Source organism: Seriola lalandi, unplaced genomic scaffold (genome assembly GCF_002814215.2).
Source record: "Seriola lalandi dorsalis isolate HSWRI2012SDOR001 ecotype SW California unplaced genomic scaffold, Sedor1 jcf7180002054572, whole genome shotgun sequence".
NCBI classification, from domain to species: Eukaryota; Metazoa; Chordata; class Actinopteri; order Carangiformes; family Carangidae; genus Seriola; species Seriola lalandi.
In genome coordinates this window covers 1,428,923-1,455,152 of record NW_019525125.1, presented here as the reverse complement: position 1 = coordinate 1,455,152, position 26,230 = coordinate 1,428,923, and the positions used below count along the sequence as shown (strand labels likewise).

The 26,230-nt window shown below is 39.2% G+C and overlaps 3 protein-coding genes across 4 annotated transcripts; 1 reads left to right on the top strand and 2 right to left on the bottom strand.

The window, feature by feature from the left end:
- Window positions 1-63: 63 nt before the first annotated feature.
- ppil3 (peptidylprolyl isomerase (cyclophilin)-like 3) lies at window positions 64-2,283 on the bottom strand. The gene is made up of 6 exons (XM_023417168.1): window positions 2,241-2,283; window positions 1,880-1,954; window positions 1,378-1,471; window positions 1,216-1,283; window positions 989-1,107; window positions 64-744 (listed from the first exon to the last, which is right to left on the bottom strand). Exons 1-6 carry the CDS (start codon window positions 2,241-2,243, stop codon window positions 618-620), a joined length of 486 nt encoding a protein of 161 aa, XP_023272936.1. The 5' UTR covers window positions 2,244-2,283; the 3' UTR covers window positions 64-617.
- Window positions 2,284-3,074: 791 nt separating this feature from the next.
- lrrc8ab (leucine rich repeat containing 8 VRAC subunit Ab) lies at window positions 3,075-13,189 on the bottom strand. 2 transcript variants are annotated; one of them, XM_023417114.2, is made up of 4 exons: window positions 13,049-13,189; window positions 12,347-12,472; window positions 8,552-10,670; window positions 3,075-8,386 (listed from the first exon to the last, which is right to left on the bottom strand). In XM_023417114.2, the coding sequence occupies exons 3-4, from the start codon at window positions 10,661-10,663 to the stop codon at window positions 8,111-8,113; spliced, it is 2,388 nt and encodes a 795-aa protein (XP_023272882.1). In that variant the 5' UTR covers window positions 10,664-10,670; window positions 12,347-12,472; window positions 13,049-13,189; the 3' UTR covers window positions 3,075-8,110. The 2 variants fall into 2 exon arrangements, with proteins under 2 accessions (XP_023272882.1, XP_087033002.1); XM_087176876.1 differs by lacking the exons at window positions 12,347-12,472; window positions 13,049-13,189 and adding an exon at window positions 11,666-11,801.
- Window positions 13,190-13,249: 60 nt separating this feature from the next.
- Window positions 13,250-18,585, top strand: hscb (HscB mitochondrial iron-sulfur cluster cochaperone). The gene is made up of 6 exons (XM_023417115.2): window positions 13,250-13,738; window positions 13,850-13,946; window positions 16,929-17,018; window positions 17,189-17,333; window positions 18,158-18,205; window positions 18,370-18,585. The coding sequence occupies exons 1-6, from the start codon at window positions 13,371-13,373 to the stop codon at window positions 18,462-18,464; spliced, it is 843 nt and encodes a 280-aa protein (XP_023272883.1). The 5' UTR covers window positions 13,250-13,370; the 3' UTR covers window positions 18,465-18,585.
- Window positions 18,586-26,230: the final 7,645 nt, after the last annotated feature.

Here is a 26,230-nt window from a genome sequence, read left to right as displayed (position 1 = left end):
CCTTTTCTGTTGCATTTTTTTTGTGCAAGTACTTAATGTTTTGAATCATACTATACATGAATGTTAGTTACAAAAGCTTTATTTATTATAAAACATTGGCAATTTATTTACAGTCTATTAAGAAAAAAAACATCCACAAAGGTCTTTTCCTTTTATGGTGTCAATTGTGAAAACATGAAAAGGAATGAGTTAAAATTAAGTTGCACTTCTTCATTATAAAGACTGTGACATATCAACATGCTTTTAAAGGAGAAAAACCATTTCTTAAAATTAAGTCAACATAGATGTTGCGACAAACTGTTGAAATCAGACCACTGGCTTTTGCATATAATTGTGAAATCAGTGATTAAGGTGTTTGGTTATCAAAACAATAACAACCTAAAATGACATCTAAACTCTAGGTCATATCTATCGGAAAAGTGTGGTGTAAAAACTTAATCTTGTTTATTCAACTTAGCATTTCGCAGGGTTTGTCAGTGTCCTGTCAATTGTTGATGTCTGGGGGCTTTCTCATCAATTTACTTATTTTAACTTTGGCAAAGTACCATACATTGTATCACTTTGCTTGTTGGGAAAAAAAAAAATCAGAGTAATGGTTATTTTAAAGGCCAAGTCGGCTATCCAGCAAAAGGGTTAGCATGAATGGTGACATCCTTTATCCGGGTTTCAGTCAGTGGTCGAAACGTCTTTTCATTGACAGGCAGTTTCTCCAGTTCATCCAGTGTTTCCAGGCCATCAATAATCCTACATGTTGAAGAAAGTGAAATGTGAGCTGAAATGAACATCAGTAATGCAGATGCATATACAAAAAGGCCTGTGGATTCCCTTCAGTTATATATGATGTATTATGTAAATCAAATTTTTATCAGTTAATAACTATTATGTCAGAATCCAAACTATTTTCACTGCATCACTCTATTTTACATCCCTACCACTATTTTGATCTCAAATAACCATACAGTCACTTATTGGTATACAGGTTACGTACTTTCCAAATGCTGTGTACTTCATGTCCAGATGAGGCTGTTTGGCATATGTGAAGAAAAACTGGGAGCCATTCGTGTTAGGGCCATTATTAGCCATTGAGACCACTCCTCTCACATTGTGCTGAAATCAGACAAAAGACCAACACAAAAGTTACAATATTAAACTATCGTCCCCTGAATTAAAACTATTTAGGTAAAAACTAGTCAGAGGTACTAGTCAGATACTCACTTTTAAGTGCTCACTGAACTCATCTTCAAATTTGCGGCCCCATATGCTTGTTCCTCCTTTGCCTGTGCCTGCAGAATTGAATTGTAATACAGTAAATCCAAACAGTGAGAATGTGAATTCTGACATTTTAGGTATTGATCAGACACAAGAGCAGTCTTTTACCCGTAGGATCTCCAGTTTGAACCATGAAGCCTTTAATATTTCTGTGGAAGTTGCAACCATTGTAGAACCCACTGGCACACAAAGCAAGGAAGTTCTGTAAAACATCATCACAAGGGACATACCATGATGCACTATGACTTATACAGGGCCACTCTTAAAACACGGTTTTTATTAATTAAATTAAAATTACATTAGTTAAAATATAATATTGGATCTCTATGCATGCACTGGTGAATAATATCACAAGGCACCTTAACCAGAGTGCAATAATTTAAAGACATTAACTCCTGAGTTCTGAAACTCTCCCAAACAGCACCAAACTATTAGTAGTTCAAACCCAGAAGGATATGGATGTTGCGAGGGTGATATGGAGGCTTCTTGCATTTAAATACAAACTTCACTGAATGTGCAAACAATTGAACGTTCTTCTGTATTGTAAAACAGTCGACAGTAATGTGAAGTGTAGCCATGTGGTTTACATTAAATGAAACATGTAACTCACCTCGCATGTTCTCGGTGTGCGCTCACAGAACAATTCAATTTTGATTTCTCCTAGATCTGTGTGAAGGGTAACAGCCTGGAAAATTTACAAGAGGAGAAAAAAACACCATGAAATCCTTAAAACGTTCACTTTTAACAGGCAAAGTAATTTATAGCCATTCAGTAATGTTGGCTGTCTAGCTTAGCCTGTTGCCCAGATAGCAAACATAAACAACTTATGACGCTAAATTAGCATAGTTAGCTAACCGGCTCCTAGCTGGATTAACTGTATTAAACCACAATAATAGTTAATAACAAATCGAACTTTTTATTTAATTGTGTATTAACAACAATCTTCTGAAAACTTCTACAATGAAATTTACCATTTCAAACCCTGCGTCTGCGAACAAGTGTGTCGGAGAAATATGTCCGTCTGTGGCCAGTTACCCGGCGTTGAAGGGTTCCGCAAGGAATTTCCCGTCATTTCGAATGGGCACAAAGCGGTAAAATAAAACCGATTTTTATTTTCACATTTTATTGACATTGTGCTGCGTAAATCTGTGAACTACTTACATATATCGTGGACCTGTGGCGTTAATGAATAGTTACAGCTCAATGGAAACGGGCAGATATAGGGTTTGACAGAGCAACTGCATGGTGAGCCTCACAGTCTTTGCAGTGAACAGTACATGGGTGAGGTGTTAGGACAAACCTTAAACCTTACAAATTAGATTGAGCCTCCTTTTTGAACATTTAATGTACAAATTCGTTTTTCAAAACCCTCCATGATAGAATAATACCAGATTTCCTTTAGATTAATTTGATTATTATAAGCACAAAACTTATAATGCAGGTCTTACAACTGGATTTAGGGGCCGACTTAAAGATAGGGCCTCAACATTAGGTGGTAAAGGATGATGCACCATAAGGCCCTTATCACATCAGCTGAGACTGCGCCTTAATGGTGCATATTCCCAAATAAACTGTCAAGACATAACACAATTTTGTATTCATAAAGTGTTCATCGAATGGCATGTCCCCTGTACGATGCTCCTCAGCAAAACGACTGAGCACTTACAAGTTACTTCTTAAAATCTTCTGAATTAACATAATGACTATCTCAATGATCAGTATCTTGCATGGTACCGGGGCAGATGATCATTTAAGAGAACTGTTTCACAACATCCAAGCAGAAGCTGAATGGAAACCAATACTAATTTGGTCAACAAACTTTATTTCATTTTACCCTAATGGATGGTGTACAAGAGAGGATGAGACATGTTCAAACAGAATAGTCACTTATTGCCACATCATTCATATCAATACTGTTGCATTGATGAGTTCCTTTTTAATGAAAAACTTTTGGCAAAGAAAAAAAAGAAAATACCACACAAAACCAAATTTGAACATCACCTATGATGACTGGAACTGGGTTAGGGAACATTGAAAACAATTTTGTACCCAAAAATAATCATTTTAAGAGGACACCAAGGGGTGACAGTCCCACTATGCAAACCTACATACACACACTCATACACACCTCATCTGTGCTAATCACAATGACAATTAAACAATTCTGACATGACACAACTCAATTAATACATGGTCATTGACAAAAACACAGAATCAAGGTTAAACCAAGTGGTTTCTTTAAAATCACAAACATATTTTGTTTTAAACCAGCAGTCAATATTAAATACACCAAACTAGAAAAGAATTTATAGAAATGCATATAAAAATGTTATCACAACTGTTTAAATAAATAAAAATACCAGATGTAATAAAAAAATAGGCAATCAACTCAAAAAAGAATGTGAGTGCTAGCTGGTTTCCTGAGAAATTTAGTTGTACTATCATAATACTAATAGCTGTCAAAATGAAAATGAAATAAAATGAGTCAAATTTATTAAAAGAAAAAAAAAGAAAGGAAGATACAGAAAACAAAAAGATTAACCATGACTGTGAGACAAAAATCTAATCTATTTACTGATACCACTTTATCAGCAATCTACACAAAGTAGTTTTAAATGTACTGATCATTTACTTGCAGTGCTCACTATAGGACTTCAAATTTGACATTTGTGATGTCACCTTTTAATTACGATGGTTGATTGTCTTAATCTGTGGTGTATTGCTGAGGCATTCTGGATATCATTTAATGCTCCAGTTGGGACTTAAAGGTAAGGATGAGGAGAATTTGTTTTTTCTATGTGTAGTTCCTTAAATACTTAAAATAGTAATCAAATACCATTTTAATCTCATGGCTGGCAGTCATTCACTTGAACCTTTCCTATACCAGAAAACATGCATTGTAGACACTGAAGTTGTATACCATTACTTGCATTTACCTAAATGTAACTTGTGGGAGAGGTGCCATAGTGCAAAAGCATTCTCTAGAATCAAAAATCTCCTCTAATCTACTTAACTTGAAATTCTCACCATCACGTTGGTAAAATGTATGTGACAAAAAGAATGCCCATGCACATTAGAAAACTACATCACTACTAACTTTTACATAGTTTAAATAAAGGCAATATTGCACAATATAGGATAGTTAACCATGTTCTTGAAATAAATGTACACAACTATTCCTATGCTTTTCAACCCAGTTATTGTACTGTATATTGCTACGGTCCAACTTTTCTTGCAGTTAGGTTTATTAAAACATAAACTGATATTTTATCTCAGAGTAAACACAGGAACCCCTGTTGTGTGTTGTGCTGTGTCAGAGCTGTGCATTGATCTTAAATTCCACATTTTTAGCATCATGCTGTTTACTGTGGCAAAATGCAAGTGCAGAAAAGACTCTCTAAGGCAAAAAAGTATTCAACTTTTCTCTACAAATGATCACACTTTGAAGCCAGAGAAATAAACGAAAACAATTAGATGACCTGAAAAGTATGGAAGCCCATTCATGACAAGACCCAACAAAAAAAGAAGAAATAAATAAAACTTCTCAAAATATCTCCTACAACTATGAGAAATGTATCAAACTGTGACAAAATATGACAGCAAGTCAAAATTGTGAGAAACTAAGATAAAATCTATGAACCCAGGACCTGCTTGCTGTAAGGTGGCAAGTCAAAAGTTTTATCTATCTCACTGATCTAATTCAGTAAGTCAAAATAAAAAGATATTACTTTGTAATCTTTGAGAATCATTTTTAGCATTGTGTCTGTTTTTATTTCCCTGGCAGGGATAGGTTAACATATGAGATGAGTGTATCTGGCACAAAAACAAACACACAAAAAAACCAATCCATCACACAATTAAAAAACAATCCACTTTCATTTTCCCAAAATGAGCTTGTCACTTCAGTAATTAATCTTTAAACTCAAATCACTTTTACAAAATAACAATGATAGATTTTTTACTGGATAATTTCAATCATAATGTTCATTTCCTTCAGACTTTTACTCTCTGTGGTAGATGTCAGCAGTGCACAACAAAACTGGTTAAGAAAGTTAAAGCTGCACTAGGGGAGACCCTTTATGTAAAAATAAAATTAGCACAGCCAATGACAAGGTGAGGCTATAACAGAAAAGAATCATTAATCCCATTTGAGACACTATATGAATATTTGCCCAAATTGATTATAGGTTTCAAGTATCATCACTTACTGAGTGTCCACAGGAAGTGATGAAACAAAGCAATTAAAGCAAAATATAAACCAGCAAAACTGTCCATTACCATCTTGACCTGGATAGCTTAGTGCTTTAAAGACAATTATCTGCATTAAAACATAGTCAAGAGTACGATCATTTGTTTTGAATGAAAGATGCTACAACGAAAATAACAGAAATAGGACATAATACAAAATGAGTAAATTAAGGTTAAGGCAAGTGACCTGAAATCCATGGTTCTTTTCAAAAATGTATCCTAATCTTTCTTGCCACTGAAATGACTTAATTTAATTTCTTCTTTTGATTAAGTGGAACGTGGCTTGTTTATTAAAAGCTTTGAGCTTTTTGAAGCAAAAGGCTAAAATTTTAGATTTAATGATGTTTCATTAGTGGCCATTTTGGACCTTATTGCATTGTTCTTTCAAATTTTTATATATATATATAAACTGATTAAATTGCTAAATTATTCTTCAACTCACCTTAATGAATTATGTAGCAATTAAGATAGCTCACATCAAAGGTGGCTGTAAACTTGTGCACGGCTGAACATCTACACTGAACATTGCACAATATTTGAGTAATGCAGTTCAGTTATATTAAAATAACAGAATAGCTTCCCTATTAAGTAGAAACATCATATTACAATGTTATGATAAACTGAAAAGAACACAAGGCCAGGCACCCAGACACAGATTTGAGGGCATGTCTGGTCTTTAAGTTGTTTGCAGACAGTAACACTCAACTATCAGGGCATACATGTAGACCAGTGGTTGCAAGGGTAATTAATCAATCTAGTGTTTCAGGTAAGCGTCTGTGTTAGTGTCAGACATATTGTCCACATTTGAAACACATTTCAACATCACTGTTATCCTCAGACTTCATTTGAATTCTTATGAAGCAGACAAGACTCATCTCATTCAAAACCTTTTCAGCATTTTCCCCACATTTGTTCATTTTGTTTTGTGCAATTCATTGCAAACAAATACTGTGAATGCAGCATGACTATGAAAACGATTTGCTCAATTCCCACTGCTTAGTTTACTGACAGTAAGGGTTGGGTATCCGCTTCCTGATAAGATGCCTCAATAATGTAACTGTGTGGGAGTTGTTGCTTTGTTATGCTAGTCCACTGGGTAGCATTCAGTACAGTAACTGCCCTTCCTCAAACACAGCACACATCTTTCCTCAGAAAGAGACCATCAATCCCTTCATCCTGCCATAGGGATGTCTTGATACCAGAAATTTGGAAGTCTGTACCAATACCAATGAAATTCCACAAAAGTCGATACCACAGCAAAAAAATCTGAAAAAACGGGGGCTGCTCACACAGTTTGCTAACACAAATGTACACACCTCTATAGAGTCAAAGTGCAAGCAGCAGTTTTGTCTAAAAGTCAGAGTTGTATTTGAACAGTAATGACAGTAGCACACTAATGTTGTGAGCACTTAGCTCACCTTATGAGCTGTTGCTACGTTAGCCTTAACAAGCTAATGTTTGTAGTGTTGGTAAAACAGATGCTGCTGTCATTCCATGCGTTGTTTTTATTGTTTACCCTGCCCTCCTCTTCGAGTTTGACAGTCTTGCACTCTCGTAGGGTTATACTACTCTTGTCAGTCCCGGAAGAATCGCATCTCCAAGGCATGTGACATCAGAATTTTGGCATCAACGGCCCTCGTGACATCCCTAGCCTGCAAATGTAAAGCTCCGGCCAGCCAAAGACAACTGGTTCTCCTTCTCTACAGCACTTGCATTTCTTACAGTGTCCTCAATGACCCTTTTCTTCTAACCTTATACAACACCTACTCAGACATGAGGATCTCAAAATCTACAACCTGTCTTGACATGATTCATCATTAGTTCTCCCTGATTTTGGATTTCATGTCATACACTCATGATTTTCTTAACATTTTCAAACAAAGCACACATGAAGGTATTTGAAAGCCATTGTCATCCCTCTGAAACACAGTTCAAATTTGTGTCAGGTCAGTTCTGAACAATAGGTAAAGAGCTAAAAGCCTTCATGGCCACAGCCACTCTTCTGACTAAAACTTAAAGGATTGCTTGACCGTGTAGTTTGCTTGTGATTGGTATTGGTATTTGGTGACATAATCAGATGACTTGTAAAATATTTTAAGTGAACATCAGCTTAAATCTTTTCCAAACAAAATAAAAGACAGAGTTTCGGCCTCTCGACCTTCCAGATTTCATGATTTTTTTTTTCCTTTGCATGTTATGATGCAACTGTGAGCAGTTTGACTATTATCTATACTCAGCAATCAGGAGAGAAAGGTCTTAGAGACCACCTTGCTACATCGTGTGTAAACACACACTTCCAATCACAATGGCAGTGCTTAATTATTGCTAAAAAGCATCATTACTGTGTTACAGTGGAAAGACCTAAGGAACTGTTCATGGGGGAATAAACAAAATTAACCGGACAGTTAGCTATGAGAACAACCAAAAGCTACCAGAATTAGTATTTGGGTTCTGTCAAACTGGCACTGGTTCTTGATACCCAACCTTACTGGCAGTACACTGCAGCAGATCTACTGCCTGCTTCAGCAAGTATGGGCATTCCTCCCGTGTCAGGGCACAGTTCGTGAGTATCTGTTTTCACTCACAAACCTGTTTAAGCTTGTTCTTTGTCAACTTTCCACAACTGTTCCTTCACCTCTGTGGGCAGCGTGTTGAAGAGGTCCTCCTCCACCACGAGACCGGTTCTCTTTAGCTGCCGGCACTCGCCCAGCTCCACGGGCAGACATTCCAGACGGTTTCCTCTCAGCTCTAGCTGTGTCAACCCAGTTAGCTCTCCAAAGCGAGACGGCAAAGACTGCAGGCAATTGTTCCCCAAGTTCAAAGTGCGAAGCTTCTTGCACTGGAACAGCTCATTAGGCAGACTTTCAATCTTTATTTCAAGGCAGGTATTGTGTAGGGAGAGAAAAGGAGAGGGATTATAATTTATATAACTTTAACATTTTCATTAGCAGACACGTTGCAAACAAACCACAATGGATAAAAACAATCAACAAAGATTGAAATGGTTATAAAACTGTGATATTACAGTACTCACCCTGTTGGCTGTCACTGCCAGGTACTGAAGATTCTGGAGGAAGCCAATGTCTGTTGGGATATAGGTCAGGTTGTTATGGCTCAGGTCCAGGAAGCGCAGCTTGCGGCAATAAAACAATTGGCTGGGGATCTTCTCAATCTTGTTTCTGTTCAGGTAGAGCTTCTCCAGGTTAGTCAGTGTGCCAATCTGAATGGGAATGTATGCAATCTGGTTGTACCAGAGCTTAAGGCAGACCAGCCGATGAAGGTGCTGGAAGCTAATGATCTCCTCAATGGTCTTCAGGTTGTTGTCCTTCAGGTCAATCTCCTGCAAGTTGTGCAAACTGAAGATTGAGTGCGGTATTCGCTCTAGATCACAGCGAATGAGCTCCAGTTCCGTCAGGTTCACCATCTTCTTCAGGCTGTTGAGCACCATCAGCTTGGTGCCTTCATTATTGATGGAAAGCTTCTGGAGGTGCATGCCCACATCAGTCACCACCTGAGGTAGCTTGGTGAGATTGCTCTTCAGACGAAGAACTTTGAGCCTCTTGAGCTCTCGGAGCCCGTCGATGACGATGTAACGGTTGTTCTCAGCGCTGAGATTCCCTGTCAGATGAAGCTCACTCAGATTCTTCAAACTGTAGATCCATAGGGGAATCTCTTTGATGTCGGTGAACTTGATGTGCAGAGACTTCAAGTTTTCACGCAAAAAAGCCAAAGCCGGAGCTTCGATTTTAGCTGGTGTGTGATACAGCCACATCTCTCGCAGGTTGACCAGCTGGGCGATGATCGGTGGGATGGTGACATCTGAGATGAGCTCCAGTTTAAGCACCTCCAGCTCCATCAGGTCAAACACTGTGTCTGGAATGCCACTTAGCATGAAAAGGTGCAACTCCAACTTCTCCTGAGAGTTCTTAGTTATTCTCTGCCTGAGCTTGTCCAGTGTCCACTCATTGTTGAGGTTCAGCTGCCTCAGCTTGTTCTCGCTCACTTCTGAGAGAAACACAGCAAAGCGTTTGGAGTACAGAGGGTCATACTGATCGATCATGTGCAACATGAATGCAAAGTCATTCTTCACATCAGGTATGTCACTGTAACTGCTCTCTTCCCGTATCGACTCAAAGGAGTATTTCTTTAAAGATCGCCGAAGCATCCAGCAAAGTGTGTACATGCAGATCAAACCATACACCACCACCAAGCTAATGTAAAAACAGGCTAAAATTTTAAAAAGTGTAGCCAACGGATGAGCACAGCGGTACACGCTGTAGCCCGTCAGACTCTCTATATTGACTGAACAATCAACACTGAATTTAATATCGTGCACGTAATACCCTGTGTAGCAGATTATCAAAATAAACTTTATGACTTTGATAATAGTCTGACGGATGTACAGTCTGTACACGATGTCTCCTTCTTCAACATGTATACGGAATTTCTTCACCTTCTCAAACAGCGCTTTTGCCTGTTCGCCCTCTTTTTTGTCCAAAACCCCAGTCTCTGTTCTATCTACAATGCCCTGCTCAAAGCGCGTCTTTGTCCTTTGGAGCATAGGAACACTTGCTTCAACATCCTCACTGATAACGGACTCCTTGTGGTCCATTGAACCGTTCATTTTCATTGGTTTTGGGTCACTCTCTTCGACCACGGTCTCTGACAGCGCCCTAGTTGTCCATGGAGAGTCGAAGCATTTCAGCAAGATGGATACAAAGTGCTCTAGTTTGGAACTAGTCCGTGGAAACTTAAACCAAAAGTTGCTGCAAGCTAGGAAAATAAGAGTATGAAGTAACACTAGGTAGGGGAAATACTTGGCAAACCAGTGCAATCTATTCTCATAGCACACAGCATCCACATAGTTGTACTGGTGACGGTCGAGATCATACTGAATCCCTTTGGGCTCCAAAAACAATGATGTGGAGAAGGTGGAATTGAAGTTCTTCTTGCAGGTCTCATTGACCACCCATTTACAGGGCAGGCAAATCATCTTGTCCTGGGTGACCTGTAGTGTCCCTCCAAACACAGAAATCATGAGCATAACAATGGAGATGTAGTCGGTGAACACATCCCACCATGGTTTCAGGATGCGGTATGCTGGCTGTGTGTCCACAAAGTATCGCAGCTCGGTGATGGGGATCATGGTTTATCTGTTTATTAAAAAATAAAAAAGGAAAAAAAGAGAGGATTTGAGGAAATACTCATAATAGAGTGGTGTGATATACAGTGTTGTTGAAATCAAAATGCTCCTTCCCATCAATGCCTGAACAGCCACAACACAACACCAAGCTGACAAATCAATACTACAATGATAACTAACAAGGTCATACATCAGATCATTCCAGACAGTTAGTCTGAAGGCTGCCAGGAGTAATGAAATAGAGATTCCTAATTGTTGTGACAAATAACTACTTGATTGACTTCACTGGGAGGGCTACCGTGTTACTGATTTACCCACTGCTAAACTGGCACAATTAATCTTGCTTTCAAAGGGGTGTCATACTGGACATAGCATTTCAAATGTTGTAGCCAAGTGGCAAACCAGCCACTGATGATATAAAGTCAATATATCTGCATTTTAATTGAATCCCTACTAGATCTAGCTATAAAATTAATGAGTTGTGCTCACGAAGACCTGACACATGTACGCAGGCTGTAAATAATTTATTATGTTTACAGCCTGCGTACATGTGTCATGTCTTCGTGTCCGAGTGAATTAACAGAACAAGATTGGCTTGCTTCATGGAAAAATAGAATTTTTATATAAATTTTGTATCAATGGAATAAATTGCCTTGATTTGTCAGGTATTACCTGAATTAGCCCAAACCAAACTTTCCTGTGTGATCATTTAATTCATTAAGACTTTAATTTACGTTCCAGATGTTCCAGCACGATATTGTGAAATAAAATTCTATACAATGTGATTGAGGATTTTATCCATATCATCTGACCTTAATTAGGAGGAAATCGTACGTATCCACGTAACCTCAAATCTAAACCTGGCACACAGTAAGCAAGTAGTTATTACTCCACTATTGGTAGGAAATATACTTAATTAAGAAAAAGCACACCTGAACAACATATTTTATGTGTAAGGACAGACAGAAATGCTGTTAATGCACATAGAAAAATGGTTCTACTTACAAATCCAAAATGTAAAATGAAATAACTCCATACATAACCAGTCAAGAGTGAGCCACAACTACTCTGTTACCGCTGCTGTACATTAGAGCCAGATAAAACCCTCCAAATCAACCCTTTAGCCTTGTGCGAGTGCGACACACCCAGCATGTAAGCTTAAGAAAGTCACTCTTCTACAGATGATGTTCCGTTTTGGCTCGTTTAACCCAAACAACACGACCGCCAGAGGAGCCACCTTGCTCCCCTGCTCTCTATTCTTAGCCATTTCCGTTAATAATACCCAGAGTATTGTCTGTGGGGGCCTTGAGAAGCACCTCCCTCGACCTTCAGGAGGAGATCCTGTTTATCTTATAGGAGCTGCTGTCTCCAACCAGTGTCTCTCTGGAATAATCTACCGTCACCTTTTGCACCCCACCACCGCCCCCTGAACACACACCTACATATACACAAACAAGAATCAAGAGCTGGCATTCATCACAGCTTGTACTTTGTTAGGAAACTGTTAAAGCGAGGAGTCAAGACGCCTAGTTTGACCCTTGGCCAAATAAGAATACTTTTAGACTGGCCACGGTTCAAAGAAACTTTTGTACACAGAACAGCTACTTTAATCATGGACTGTACATAGATTCCAATGCAAAAGCCTGGATTAGGTAGATTTTGTAGCACACTCAATACATTACTCACCAGTTTGGAGGTGTTATCTGTGTTCCAGTGCCCGGTGATGTCCCTGGTGGACCAGCCACTCTTTGTGTATACAAAACTCTTCATGGACCATTGCCCGACTCATCGCCATGGGGTTCAATAGAAGATCTGAAAAAATACATTGAGAGATGGAAATGTCACCTGCATGCGTATAAAGTGAAACGAGTTATGTGTAAACAATACCCTATGATAAACAATATGTGTTTTATTAAGGGGTGTGTGATATATTGCTGTTAGATATATTGTGTTGTCAAATACTTATGTTAATTTCCATGTAAATGGAGGTACCCTTTATCCATCAGTCACCGCTCGTCACACTAGCGTGGTGTGTCTTTGTCGTCTAGCTAGGTAGCTCAGCAAGCTTCTCAACTGAAAGTTAAACCTGAGTGGTTTTCTCTTTTATATTGTTAAACAATTGTAAACACTGTCTTGGTGGAAGTGCACTGGTATCTGCCAGCAAGCTACCTATCAGCAATGACCACAAACAAGAACAAATATTGCTGTTAAAAACACGTTAGCAAACGACGCTTGGCTGCTATTAGCTAGTATGCTAGCCTGACTACACATACTGACCACCGGCTCTTTCTGTCATCGAAAGTTTACATCCTAGCAAAAGCTGATGTTTATATGACGGTGGTACACGGCTAACATGCTTTTTAAAAACTGCTAAGGTGTTCAACTTACTATGTTTGTTGTGCTGCGATCAAATCCAACGTTAATTTATATCAGTAGTTGCTAACAAACTGTGTTTGCTGTTGCTAGCAGCTCAGCTTGCTAGCTGTTGTTTTTATTTCCAGCACCTCCGAGACGGTCCCAGTTCTCCGCTTACACCGCCCAGCCGAGGGGTGGCAGTGTGGCGCTTTTAACACAAGTAGTAGACTCTTCTTCCTGTATCTTTCATTGGGACAGAGAGAGAGAAGGAGAGAGATGTTGATGTTTTGACAGGAGGATCCGAAATTTTGATTATCTGCTTAACAGCACTAGATATTGTGTTTTAATTCAAGAAATGTTGTCATTGAACTCTTTGCGGATTCTGTGCTCGTCCCGGGCTGCACTGCACCCGAACTGGCTGATGACGAACCGAGTTTCTGTTTTTAAAGCTGTTACATGTTCAACACACTGGACGTCTACCAGCTTCCCCAACAAGGACACATGGCACTGCGACGTGAACAGCAGAGCACCAGTGAAGGATAGAGGTTTAACTTACTCAACTAAACAAGCCAACTCACCAAGGAGTTATTGTACGGGCCAAATCAAACAGAACTGCTGGAACTGTAAACAATCTCTTGACAAAGCACAAGCATTCTTCTGCGTGTCATGTAATGCAGTCCAGCCCCCTGAAGAAGGGGCATCTTACTTCAAGATCATGGATTGGTGAGTGTCTTGTCTCCCTAATTATTACCCACTGTGTTATCCACATAAACATTTTATACATTCAATCTGTGACCTACACATTTCATGTTATCATGTGTTGCCTCTTTTCAGTGACTGCACATTCGCACTGGACACAAAAAAGCTGCAGAAAAGATACTTGCAGCTCCAGAGGTCTCTGCATCCTGACAACTTCAGCCAGAAATCTATGGTAGGCAGGGGGAGAGGGGTGTAAAGGGGAATCTGACCAGAAATCAGCTGAGTGAGATGATTCATGAGTCAGCGGAAGCTTTCCTATCTATTAGCAGCAGTGGGACACAGGAAACTGAGTCTGACCCTTTGTCCCTATTAGGCCACTTGACTGTGCATTTTTGTGTTGTTAGTATAATTCATTGTGTCTTGGCCAAGAAAATGATTCTGTGCAAAATTGAAAGATGGCTTTGTTAAAGTACGTTGTCAAGTGTTTCCCCCACAGAGCAATTTATCCTAAATTATGCAATCAAGCAAACAAGGTTAAGGAATCAAAACTAAACCACTGAGAAGATGAAAGGCTATTGCCTATATGAGAAAAAATGGAATAGAGTGACTGACTACAAACAGTAGTATAGCATAGTTTTAAATTTTATAGTATGATCGATATTTTGACAGGATTATTTAATGCCATCAATGGTGGCTCATTTCTAATAACTATCCCAGTAGGAATTTCTTGTAAGCCAGCAGGCACCAATGGCAGGACCCTGGAACTGGTTTCCCTAAACCATTATTAATGTTATTAATTATACTTGACATCTTTACTTGTCTACTGTGAAAAAGGTCTATTACAAAATACTGTATGTTGTAACTTTTTATTTTAACAGTAAAGGTTATGCAAGAGAAAATTAAAGTTTGACATATGGAGACCTTTCCATCCTCCATCTATCAATAAATTTCATAACTTTTGCTACAATCGATCTGTTGTGCAGGGAGAAATTATGACTCGCATGTCCCAAAGAAACTGTGCAGTTAAAACTGAAATCCAATGTTTGACTTAAAAACATACTTGGGCAGAGGAGGAAAAGAAAGCAGTAGAAATTCTACCCCAAACCACCCAGCAAAGTTAATTATAGTGAAGCAGCTAATGACTACTTTCATTATTAATTCATATACCAATTATTTTCTTGATTAATCAGTTAATTATTTTGTTTATAAAAGTTCAGAAAGTGGGAAAAAATGCCCGTTATTTCCCAGTGCCCAAGGAAACGTATTCAAATTGCTTGTTTTACATGGCCAACAGCCCAAAACCCAAAGATAGTTAATTTACTACCATGAACAAACCACTTAAAATTCTCATCAGTTTAGAAGCCAAAACCATGAATGTTTGGCTGTTTTGCTTGAAAAACAACTGAAATAGTTGCCGATCAATTTTCCTGTTGATCAACTAATCGATTAATTAATGAATTACTTCAGATCCCATCAAATATATGGTGGATAACCGTGAACTGCACTTACCTCAGCCCTTTTATGTAAACATAAAATGAAATGTCTTAAAGCTGCAGAAAGCAGCTTTGCTTGTACGTCACTCCAGCTTGCAGAAAAAGGGGGAATATAAAGTGAACTGTGTCTTTAAAGGGGTGTAATTTTATGCGTAAAGGTCAGTTTCACATTGTGAAGAGTGCAGTGAAAACAGTTGCATAATGTCTAATGTGGAGATGGAGGAGCTATGATTATGTCATAGTGATGTCATCAGGGTTATTTCAGCTTGGACTATGAGAGTACAGAAGCCTGTGTTACAGACTGGGTAGTAGAAATTTCTAATTGCTACCAAATAAGGCATAATGATATGTGCTATTAAGATGCATTATGGGAAATGTAGGATGCAGTGTTTTGGGAGCTTGACCCATACTAGTGCGGATATTTCCGCCTCTGCTGCTTTAAGAAATGACATAGAATATCATTAATAAAATGCAAAGGAAACTCATTGTGATTGAGGAAATAAATGTGCTCCTCTCTTCCTCTTCACTTTGATTTGTCTATTTTTATAAGCAGACAAGTGTAGCGCTCTAAAACCTGAATTTTGTGCAGAAAAATAGAAAATTTGATTTGTGGTACTTGATAAATTGCACTCAGCCGAAAGTCCAGTTAGGGTGATGAGAAAAATAGGATCATATTTTACATAAAATTCTTGACTAGATCAGCTTTAAAAATGTCACAGAAAAAAATAAGACTTAGAAATAAGACGATGCATCTATTGCAGCTTAAAGTTTAATGTGTTTATAGGTTATTTTACAAAGTAGTAAACAGTGGACAAAAGTTTCACATCATCCAGTTTCCCCATCAAGAATCATTTTAAGAAACTGTATTTAAGAAAAATAAGTATTATGGATACAAGGAGGAGCAGAGGTCTTTTGTTTCACATGTAATTAATTCTGTACACTCGGGTGGAAAAGCACAATGCACAATGTTGTCAGGATATGATATGAAAGCTAAACTCATATTCAGCAGAGTGTGAGAGAGGAAAGCTTGCCTAAATTGTTTCCTCACACACAACCTGTCCAATATTGTACTTACTGTGTTTTATTTATCAGCACCTCTGGCCATTTTTTCTTAATTAGACATCCTCCAGCCTCAGGGGTCTTCATCATATATAGAAAACTCATTACTTATACAAGGCTACAAGGCAGCCACCTACTGCACTGGTTGTTATTAGAGAAACAGCTCCACATGATGGGCCCATGGGCCAGAGCTCGAGACTATTGATTTTCTCGAGCGCTGACAGACCTGATAGCTGCAAAATGTACTCAGATCTGCCAACCATTTCCAAGATATTTTCCTTCCCGTCTTGTTTCAACACATCTGTCGTGTCAAACTTCCACCTGCATCCCTTGAAGGGTCCCAAACTGCTCGACTACAAAAGAGAAGCTGTATGTCATACACCTAATTGACAGTAGCGCCAACGACTTGGTGTTTAGAAAATTGACAGTGGTATAGACTGGGATGGTAAAGTGTAAAAATACCTCAGATTTTATTGCCTTTTGATGTCTAATTCTGGATAATGTGGAATATTTGTTATTCAAAATGCAAAGCATTTTAGTCAAAAATCACCATTGTACAGATTTTCTCCCCCCCCCTTTTTTTTTTCTTTTTTTTTAAGGAATGAATACAGACTGAACTTGTCATAATTAGAAGCAAAACTCAACAGAGCCTTCTTTTGCAGAAAGAACAGGAGTATTCAGAAAGCCAGTCGTCTCTTGTGAACAAAGCATACAAGACGCTGCATAAGCCTTTGAGTCGCGGTCTTTACATGGTGAGTGTGAAGTCTCTGCTTATAATGAACAGTTTATTTTCATAACTTCAAGCTCTGTCTGTCTGATCTCTCCTGTTCAAGACAGACATCTTTACCATCTGACGTTCAGGAGTAGTGACATGCTTTTAAAGGAGCAGTGGAGTTTGATGAACTACCGTCCTATGTTTCAGCTGGAGCTGGAGGGGATGAGTATAGAAGAAGGCACCGACTCCGGGGCTGATGCGGAGTTTCTAATGGAGCTGATGGAGATCAATGAAGCACTTGATGAAGCACAGACCCCAGAAGAAACCAATAAGATCGCCCAAGACACCAAAGGTAAACGAATGTCTTTTCAATTTATGTAGTCAAAGTCTTCTTGAGTAAGTTGAAGCTAATTAATGAGGATAATTTCAGACAGGTGGAAAAGAACAAGTCCCCGGTTAATTGGTGCGTACACATCAGCTATTTCATATTTTGTATTATGTATGAAACAATATTAACAATACATGCATATATAACCATGAGCATGCGGAGGAGACATGCTTTAATTTAGGGGTTAAAGTTGTAAAGATTGCAGTTCTGGTTTATTTGGTGATACCTGTGGTTACCATGGTAACAGCTACAGTACAGACAACAACGCTCCTTGAGCAGCTACTTTGTCAGAAATGCAACAGAAGAGCAAGTGGTGAATGTGTTTACAGTACAACCAAACAAACCTACCACTAACAATAAAACTGCTAGAAAGGTAAATACAGAATTAAAATGCAGAACTTAAACATCGAATGGCTAATGCGGAACATAATAGACCGTAAATAGCATACTTTTTGGGAATAATTACCTTTTGATGTACATTGCGCTGAAGGTTAAAAATCTAACAGTAATCAGTGATGCATAAATGACAGATCTAAAGTATCCTTGTCTATATTTGTCTGTAGAGTATAATTGATTAAAGTCAACTGCTGGATGACACACACGTCAAACTTTGTTAACACAATATTTCTCTTTGATTTTTCCAATGTTTTTGTGTTTTTTCACTGCAAATCAAGCAGTAACTCTTGAGAGGCGAGTGTGCTTTTGCATTTCTACGAGTGATAAAGTCTTGTTGATGAAGTCTTGTTAACATGTGCAGAGCTGGAACTTGTCTCCTCCTTCACTTGCAGGGAAACTGGCAGACTTGACGGAGCGAACAGACGCTGCCCTCCGTAAAGGTATTCAGATGTTGCACTGAAATATTTTCTGTTCCTCCCACTCATCCCTTTTGTTTGTTTTTCTAATCTATGCTGAAGCTTACCTTTAAGTCTCTGAGTGAGTCATTGATTGAACTTCCTTTTGCACTCTCACTGTTTTTTCTTCTTTTTTTTTTTATTATCAGGGGACTTTCAAACTGCCAAAGCACTGCTTGCCCAAATGAAATACCATGCAAACATCGAAGAGAAAGTGAAAGAAAAACTTTCTCAATTCATGTAGTTTTTTTCCCCCTATTCACATTTAATATTTTTATCCAATTTTGTACAGATGCACAGAAATTTGTCTAGAATTATGTAAAATTATTGTTCAAGTTGAATAATAAAACTTGTTATGCATAATACACAGCTGAATTAATGGTGATTTGTACTTAATCCGATATTTTTGATTAAAAACTGTACAGATGTGAGGGTGTAATTGGATACATATAGTATCACCCTTGAATTTCACTAATTTCACAAGCCTAATCATATCTGCTTGTACCTAATGTATCATTAAAGATGACAGAGATCTATAATTGTTTCTGATTAAAATGCTGCTCAGAGTGTTTATGTGATTATCCTGCCTATCAGTTCAGCATTTTGTCATGTGGGGCTCACACACACAAACACAGTTCTCCACGCTACCTTTAGGTGGAGACATAACACCTTAACAATCATCATGCAGAATAAAAGTACATGTTGTACAAACTGGATGTGAGACCAGGAGGAAGTGCTTTATTGAGGTAGACAACCTATTGCATTGTTAATGGTGGTTTCATATGTAGCATTAATGCTATGATAATGAGGAAGACCCCGCTGAATGACTATGACTTGATGAGCCAAAGATCTGTGATCTGTTTAATGTCTTGCTCACAAATTGATGCACATTGACCCTGTGCACCTATGCCTGCAGCACAGTGGCTGTGCATCAGAATGTAAATTCATCCACCTTCCCTCTGATTTAATTTTGGAAAGGATTTTTTTTTCTTTTTTTTTTTCAACACCATAGAGAAAAACTGTTATAATCTGTAATTACTTTGCAAATTGGAGCTCAACTCGCATCAAAGCTTTTGATCCGAGAAAGTGATACAGTTGTAATCACACTGAAATATGGAGGGCTGTCACTTCATCTCATAGCAGAAAGTGAACCATCAGATCACATATCATATGAGAAATGTTATTTGAGACACACCAGCATCACAACCTAAACTGTTTTGCGTGTAATAGTGGATTTACACTGACACTGTTTTTCTCTGTGCAGCTCAGTCCACCGGCACATCCCTCTGTATAACACATCCTGACGGGTTGTTTATTAAGTCTGGAACAACGATGTCATGTGTCTGAGGCTGTTTTCAGCTTTTATTTTTTCTACTGTGGAGAAGCAGTTTCCTTAATACACATAGATAGACATTGAATTAAACAGGACCACTCCCACCACAAGGAGACTAACAGGCCTATTTATTATTCATGTCGTAATCGAAAGGCATCTACAGCGCCTTTAAATTAATTAGAAAATGTGATCGACCAACACTGAAGCCGCTGCTGTCTCCCAGAACTCTTTTTGAAATTGAGTTTGAAAGACACAAAAAGGAAAAAAAACTCACTACAGCCGGGCTGTGAAATTGACTTGGATGGGGAAGCTTGGCAAAATGAACTAGGTACATGTGACCACCATGCAGCTTCTGGAATGAGTTAGGTCACCATCAGACAAACTACACAATTTACTGCCGCTATTTGAGTGCTTACTTGGATCTGCTGGCCATGGTGCCCTGGGTTAATTCAGATATCTTGCACAGGTCTACATGACCCAGTAAACAGAATTCCTCTTTGTTATGTTAGTTGCTGCAGTAGTTTGGTATTATGGGAAAAGGCTTATTCAATTTCTTGTTGAGAGTTAGATTAAGAGATCGATATCCACTCTCATATCTGTCTACTAAATATGAACTACAGCCAGCAGCTGGTTAGTTTAGGTTAGCCTTGCATGAAGACTGTCTGCAAACTAAAACCAGCTGCTGGCTGGAGCTTCACATTTAGAGGACACACAGAGAGGTATCAATCTTGTCTAACTGCAAGAAAGCGGAACCATATTTACTAAAAAACAAAATCCTCCCTCTGTGTTATAGATGTTGTTTTCTTGCAACCCAAATGACTAATTTTATTGGATTTAAGATCTCCGTGTGTAGTGCTTGTGGAAAATGTAATTATTGTAAGCATATTGGGCAAGTGTTGCAATTTGAAAAATCACTGGAGAACAATTTTACCTGGATTAAGGTGTCTAAATAAACCTATAACAACGTGACTAATAATGCATGTCGTAATTGCAGTATTAATCATCTCCATATGGCCTTAAAATAAATATAAGATTAATGTGTTTTTATGACCTACGTCTTAATCATAATGTTCTCATAATCCCATTAAAACTGAAATGTTGGTGGGCCACTGAAGAAACAATTGCAGTGTTCTTGACAGAAACCTGATAGAAAAAATGTCTCATTACAGACTCCTGGCTTGTAATGAGGAAGTGCAAACAACTACAGAATTCCATAGAGACCTATAACTATAGATGCAGTCAGTGGCCAGTGAAAGGTCTGATTGACAGAGGTTAAAACCACAAGATGACTCACTGCAGCTGAGCTCTTTCCTCCTCGCAGCCGAGCAGCAGTCGTTATGATCCTCGCCCCTCTGCTCAGCCTCTGTGTGACTCAGCTGCTGAGTGTCAGTCCCATCATCCCACAGACACCTCGAGCCCGCTGTGTGTACTCGTGTCTCACCAGGTAGTAATGCCATTATAATCTACCACTATTAGGCTTTCTTCCCGCCCTTAATCCGTGTTTTTATGTTGTTTGCCTCATCTCTTTACCAAGCCGTGTCTTTGCCTCCCCACAAAGCTCCCAAACTATAGCCTACTTTGAAACCTGTTACCCTATAAATAGGCTTTCTGAATTTTTGACTCCTGCCTTTTCTTTGTTCTGTTTTCCTTCTATATATTTCAATATCGCTTTTCAGCCTGACTCCACTCACTCACACTTATACAGTGTATTCCCTGTAGACAATCTTCTACACAAGAATGTGACAATCTGAATAAAAACCGAACAACACAGTAGTGGTGTGCTATTCACACTGGTGACAACAACACAACACCTGGCATGTCCATTATGAATACTAATGTGATGTGATACAACGAACATACTGGGGAGTAGAAGGGAGGCACTACCACTCTCTGCTTTTTAAACGTGTTGAACATTCATCCATTTTCTCAAAGACTGTCTCCATTTTCTGCTCATCATCTGCATCTGATGTTCAACTTTAATGGGGAATCAGTTCATTAAAACTATGGATGTGATATCTCAAGCACTCCAGACTGCTTTCTATTTTTCCTCCCTGAATGCAATTATAGGCCTAATCGAAACACACTTTGACAATAAACCCCTCTCTTCTACCGCCACACGTTTGTGAGGGAGAATTCCCAGAGGTGTGAGCGTTGCTGTGGCAGGCGAGCCGCTCCTCTAAGCTTTTGATATAGGCCCTGCTGAGAGATTTCTGGGGGAATCTCTGCTCTCCTCAGCAATATGAGGCAAAGGCCTGTGCATTTAGACGAGGCATGTTTGTGTGTTTGTGTGCGCGCGGCTGTATGTGTTTGTGAAGACCAGAATCAAGAGCCATGTCGTATCTTCAAATCCCTCTGACTTCTTTCGGCCTGCCAAAAAGCAGTTGTCAAGTAATCCCCTTATCGAACGCCTTCCCTAGAACCTCTTGTCGCATGTATTCCTCCAAATGATATTGGATTTGATCTGGTACACTGCACCAATCAAATACTTTTGCTGTTGTGTGTTGTAGCCTGCATCGGAATATTACTGTTTACTCCAGGATTTTTATAAAGTAATTGCTGTCTTCATAATTCAGACCAGTTGGATATGGCTAGTGTGCCACAGGTGCTCAGTTAGTTATGATCTAGTCATGCAATAACCAGATGTAAACGTATGACACGATTTCCTAATAATTGAGTCACTACTCTATAACTCAAGTCAAACTTTCACAACTGAAGCTCCAAGAAGTTAGTAAATGAAAGGTGTTCAAACAAACCAAACTTTCTATTTCAGAGCTTGTTCAGGAAACTTATTTCAAACTGAGCAGGGTCTTGATACCCATTTTTTTTCCAATTACTTACAGCTGGAGGTGTGGTCATGAAAAAATAGGAGAGCCAGGGAAAGCAAATTGATATGTTGTTTGCATCTACAGTACAACGAGGTATAATCCCATAAAAACAGATATCAAATCTGACATGTTTACAACATTTCTTGAGTTCTGAAGAGTATAATCCCAAAAGAGAAAGCAGGGTACAGTCTTAATTAAACATCTGTAAAGCAGCAGGCTGCGGGTGGATCTGCACATTAAGAGGGATTTTTTTTTTTTTTTTTGGCGCTTGGCTGTCCCATTGAAACACCAGGAGATATTGCCTCAAAAGGCTCCTTTGTGGTTCTTGAGTTTGGAAAGCCTTTGAAGGCAAAGAACCAGGGGCTTTAAACAAGGTGTACGCGTGCGGAAACACAGATCAGCCATTCACTTTCAGCTGAGTTGAATGCAAACCACTCGCCTCTGGTGAGATCGCTCTCTTCACCTTATCTCCTCTGCTATGCTGCAGATCCTCCCCGCTGCCTATCTCACAGCAATCACATTGTCCACGGTTCAGATCTGGCCTGGTTTGTGTCTCTTCTCATGTGAATACCTTGCACAGCATTGTGTTTCAGTGCCTAATCGAGCTCTGGATTCCACTCTGACATCATGGCTGTCGGATGGCTTAGGGCGAAAACTTTCACGAATCTCTGAAAACTAACTCAGGTACTACCTTCTGCTCTTCTTAGTGCGTCTTCTTGTCTCAGTAAGAGTCGTAATAAAGCCGTCAACACTGAGTGCAAACTGTGACTCTGACAGAAGAAAGAGACAGGAGGTTTTCATCATGCTGCCTACAGCATGTAATTTTTTGAATGTTTTATAGTTATATAGATGTATGAGTAATGTCACTGTGAAGTGTTCAAGTGTTTTTCGCTGTTGTTATTGTCTTTTATCTTTTCACTACCCTTTCAGCATTTTTCATATGAAATCAGTTTGCTGTCTTAATAGTTTTATTGGTTTCTTAGTCGCCTGTAAAGCACTTTGACCTGCTGTCACCTGTATGAAAGGTGCTATACAGATAAACCCTTTCTGACTGATTGAAATGGATTAGCTGCAAATGAGCCACTTTCCCGCATGAACCAGCATTAAATGACAAAAAAAAAGAAGAAATCTGTAAATACATATCATTACCTTATAAAGTTGACAACATGATAGCATACAGTGCTAATAGTAGCAGATACAGAGCAACCAGCCACCTCGCAAATGTAAGTCCAATGTTCGCTCTCTGCTTTGGTCTCCAGTAACTCCTGAGAGAAATATCTGGTGAAATGTAGCTACACCGGCTAGCTGCTAACTTTGTAACTGACTGACTGCTGCTGTGCGGTGCTAGTTGTGTAGCGCTCTGTGGTTTTTAGAGCAGAAATCAGTTTCCTGCTTTGGCTGAAAATGACAATGTAGAGAAAGGAATGATGAGAGTGAAGGAAACCAGTGAAATTACAGGCTATATTACAAAAAACAATAATCTGAAAGAAATGTAAAGGGAACCACAGAATCAGGCTGTTTTTTTTTTCTTTACTACAAGTGAAAATAAGACTTGGAGATTAATTTTGGATCAAATACGATATGTACTCCGTTACCTGGATAATCACACCAGGCAATCGTGGTTTCTGTGAGTTAGAATGGCTTTGCACTTCGCAGGATCTCTTGCTGTCACGTCTGTGTTAAATTGAATCGAGGCGCAAACACTTGTAACAAGCAGCCTAATGTCTTAGAGACTGTAAGCAGCTCACCGGTTGGTGTGAATGCTAATGTTCAATCCTAAAGTAAAGAGATGTCACGCCATGACTCAGCTTTACTGCAGGTGGGCCAGACAAGATCCATTTCTGAAGGAGGGCAAGACAAGATGATTGCATTGTGGTGCAGACCAATTCTGAGCACTGAAAACAAAATTCTATCATTGAGCTTCATTACTATGCAGGAATTCAGCCAAATCCCTACACCTGTGGCAGTATATTGCCTTGACTCGATATTGTCCGTGAGTCTCACCATATTCCCCTGCATCTTCATTCAGGGGGGGAAGAGAATTTGCAGTCAACCGTGCACATTAATTTGTAAGGTCTTGCTTTTCAAGCAAACAAAAGAAGCAACAGTCCCCCCTCTCTGTTTGTGCTGCTGATATCTCACATAATGATGACTCTCGTTACTCCATGCATCCTACCAAGTTCAACAACAAGCTAACCTTTTTTCTACTGCAGCTGTTTCTATGACAACGCAAGCCCCTGCTGCAACTTTAAAGCGTGATAAACACAAAAACCAGATAATGGATTTGATTGATCTCGCTCCTCTCCACGGGACTGATATCAAGATTGATAGGGGTGTTTAGGCTAACAGGAAAAGATCAAAAGGTGATAATGTTTTTGCTCCATTTACACATTTTTTTGCAGCAGCAGTTGAAGGTTTCTGATCAGCGTGTTAGGATTATGACTGGATTTCTTAAAGTGTCATACTGGATGTGCTTTATGACATGGCTTTTTGCAGGGAGGTCGTGTACGAAGTCGACCACATGCTATTATCCAGGTGAATGTATTTCTAGGGAAAAGGATGCAGACCTGTCTTTTCATGTTATGAAAACAGCTGCATTATTGCCTGCAGCAGGTATTGGATCTATGTGTTATTGAAGCTCTGGTCGCAAAGAAGACAACCTTGGCTTTTCTCTGCCTTGCTTTCCTTATTGCATTTGACAGGACAGTGACCACATAACTCAATCCTGTCAGCAGCTCAAATTGAGGCCTGTGAGAGAGTGCTGTGTGGCTGAACTTCGGGCTTTGCTCAGCTCCTCTTCGGCTAAAAACATATAGGAATACCTCACCACTGCTTTGCAATAATAAGGATTGATGCTTTTAATCCAGATTCTGATAAAAAGCAACATGTGATGATGTGTGGCATGAAGAAGATGATGATGGTGACGCACCATCCTCAGTTTGAGTCTCTTGCCAATCACCAGAGTGGAGTGAAATTAATCACTCTCGGGGCTGTCAGTTGGCGTCAGCCAGGAGACATTTATCTTTGAACCCATGTCAGTAATTTGGCAATAACGGTTCCTTTGATTAATTCACTGCCTGAATCTCTGCCAGGAGAGCAGGAGTTCAGAGACAGTGACAGATTGATGATGCTTGTATCCTGTAATTCCGTGGCCCTCAAACTTTACAGTGATTATGCTTGTGTAAAAAAAAAACAATACAGATAAATGGCATACTCCTAAATTTGATGATATATATGAATCATTGAGTGTGGACCCCGTCCTCTCAGGCGTGTCAGCGTGGGTGTGGATATTTGTTGCATCCACTCACTGTGTTGTCAGGAAGTTGCAGGTTGATTTCAGACTAGTTATGGAGCAGCGCTGAGGATTGTATACCACCGCTGGCTCACTGTGTCCTCAGATCAGCTTCAGTCATGCTGCTTAAGCAAAACTGCTGATACATCTCAAGCTAACAAAGTTCATTCTGACGTGCATCCAAAAAAAGGTGAGTCAGGAAGAGAAAGACCTCAAATATTTTGTCAAATCTGCCAACTCAACCCCCCACCTTGATTTGTTTTTTGGACAAACTTGATGTTTACTTCAAGGCCTCCCGAGGGGCTTGCCTGAGAGGTAAACAACACTCTTAGGATATCTTATTCTTTTTCATTTGACAGCTCGCAATGCAACTACTTTCCTGGATACTGTCTTTGGCACAGATTTCCACACAGCACATTTTCACTGGGCTAAATGGAAATTAATGACTGTTATCTTCCACACAGTTGAATCTATTAGTGGGAAACACTGGAATCTTAATTTGGGAATCACTGGTGTTATCATTTTAATTCTGCCATTTGTCAAGATGAAGCATTGCTATC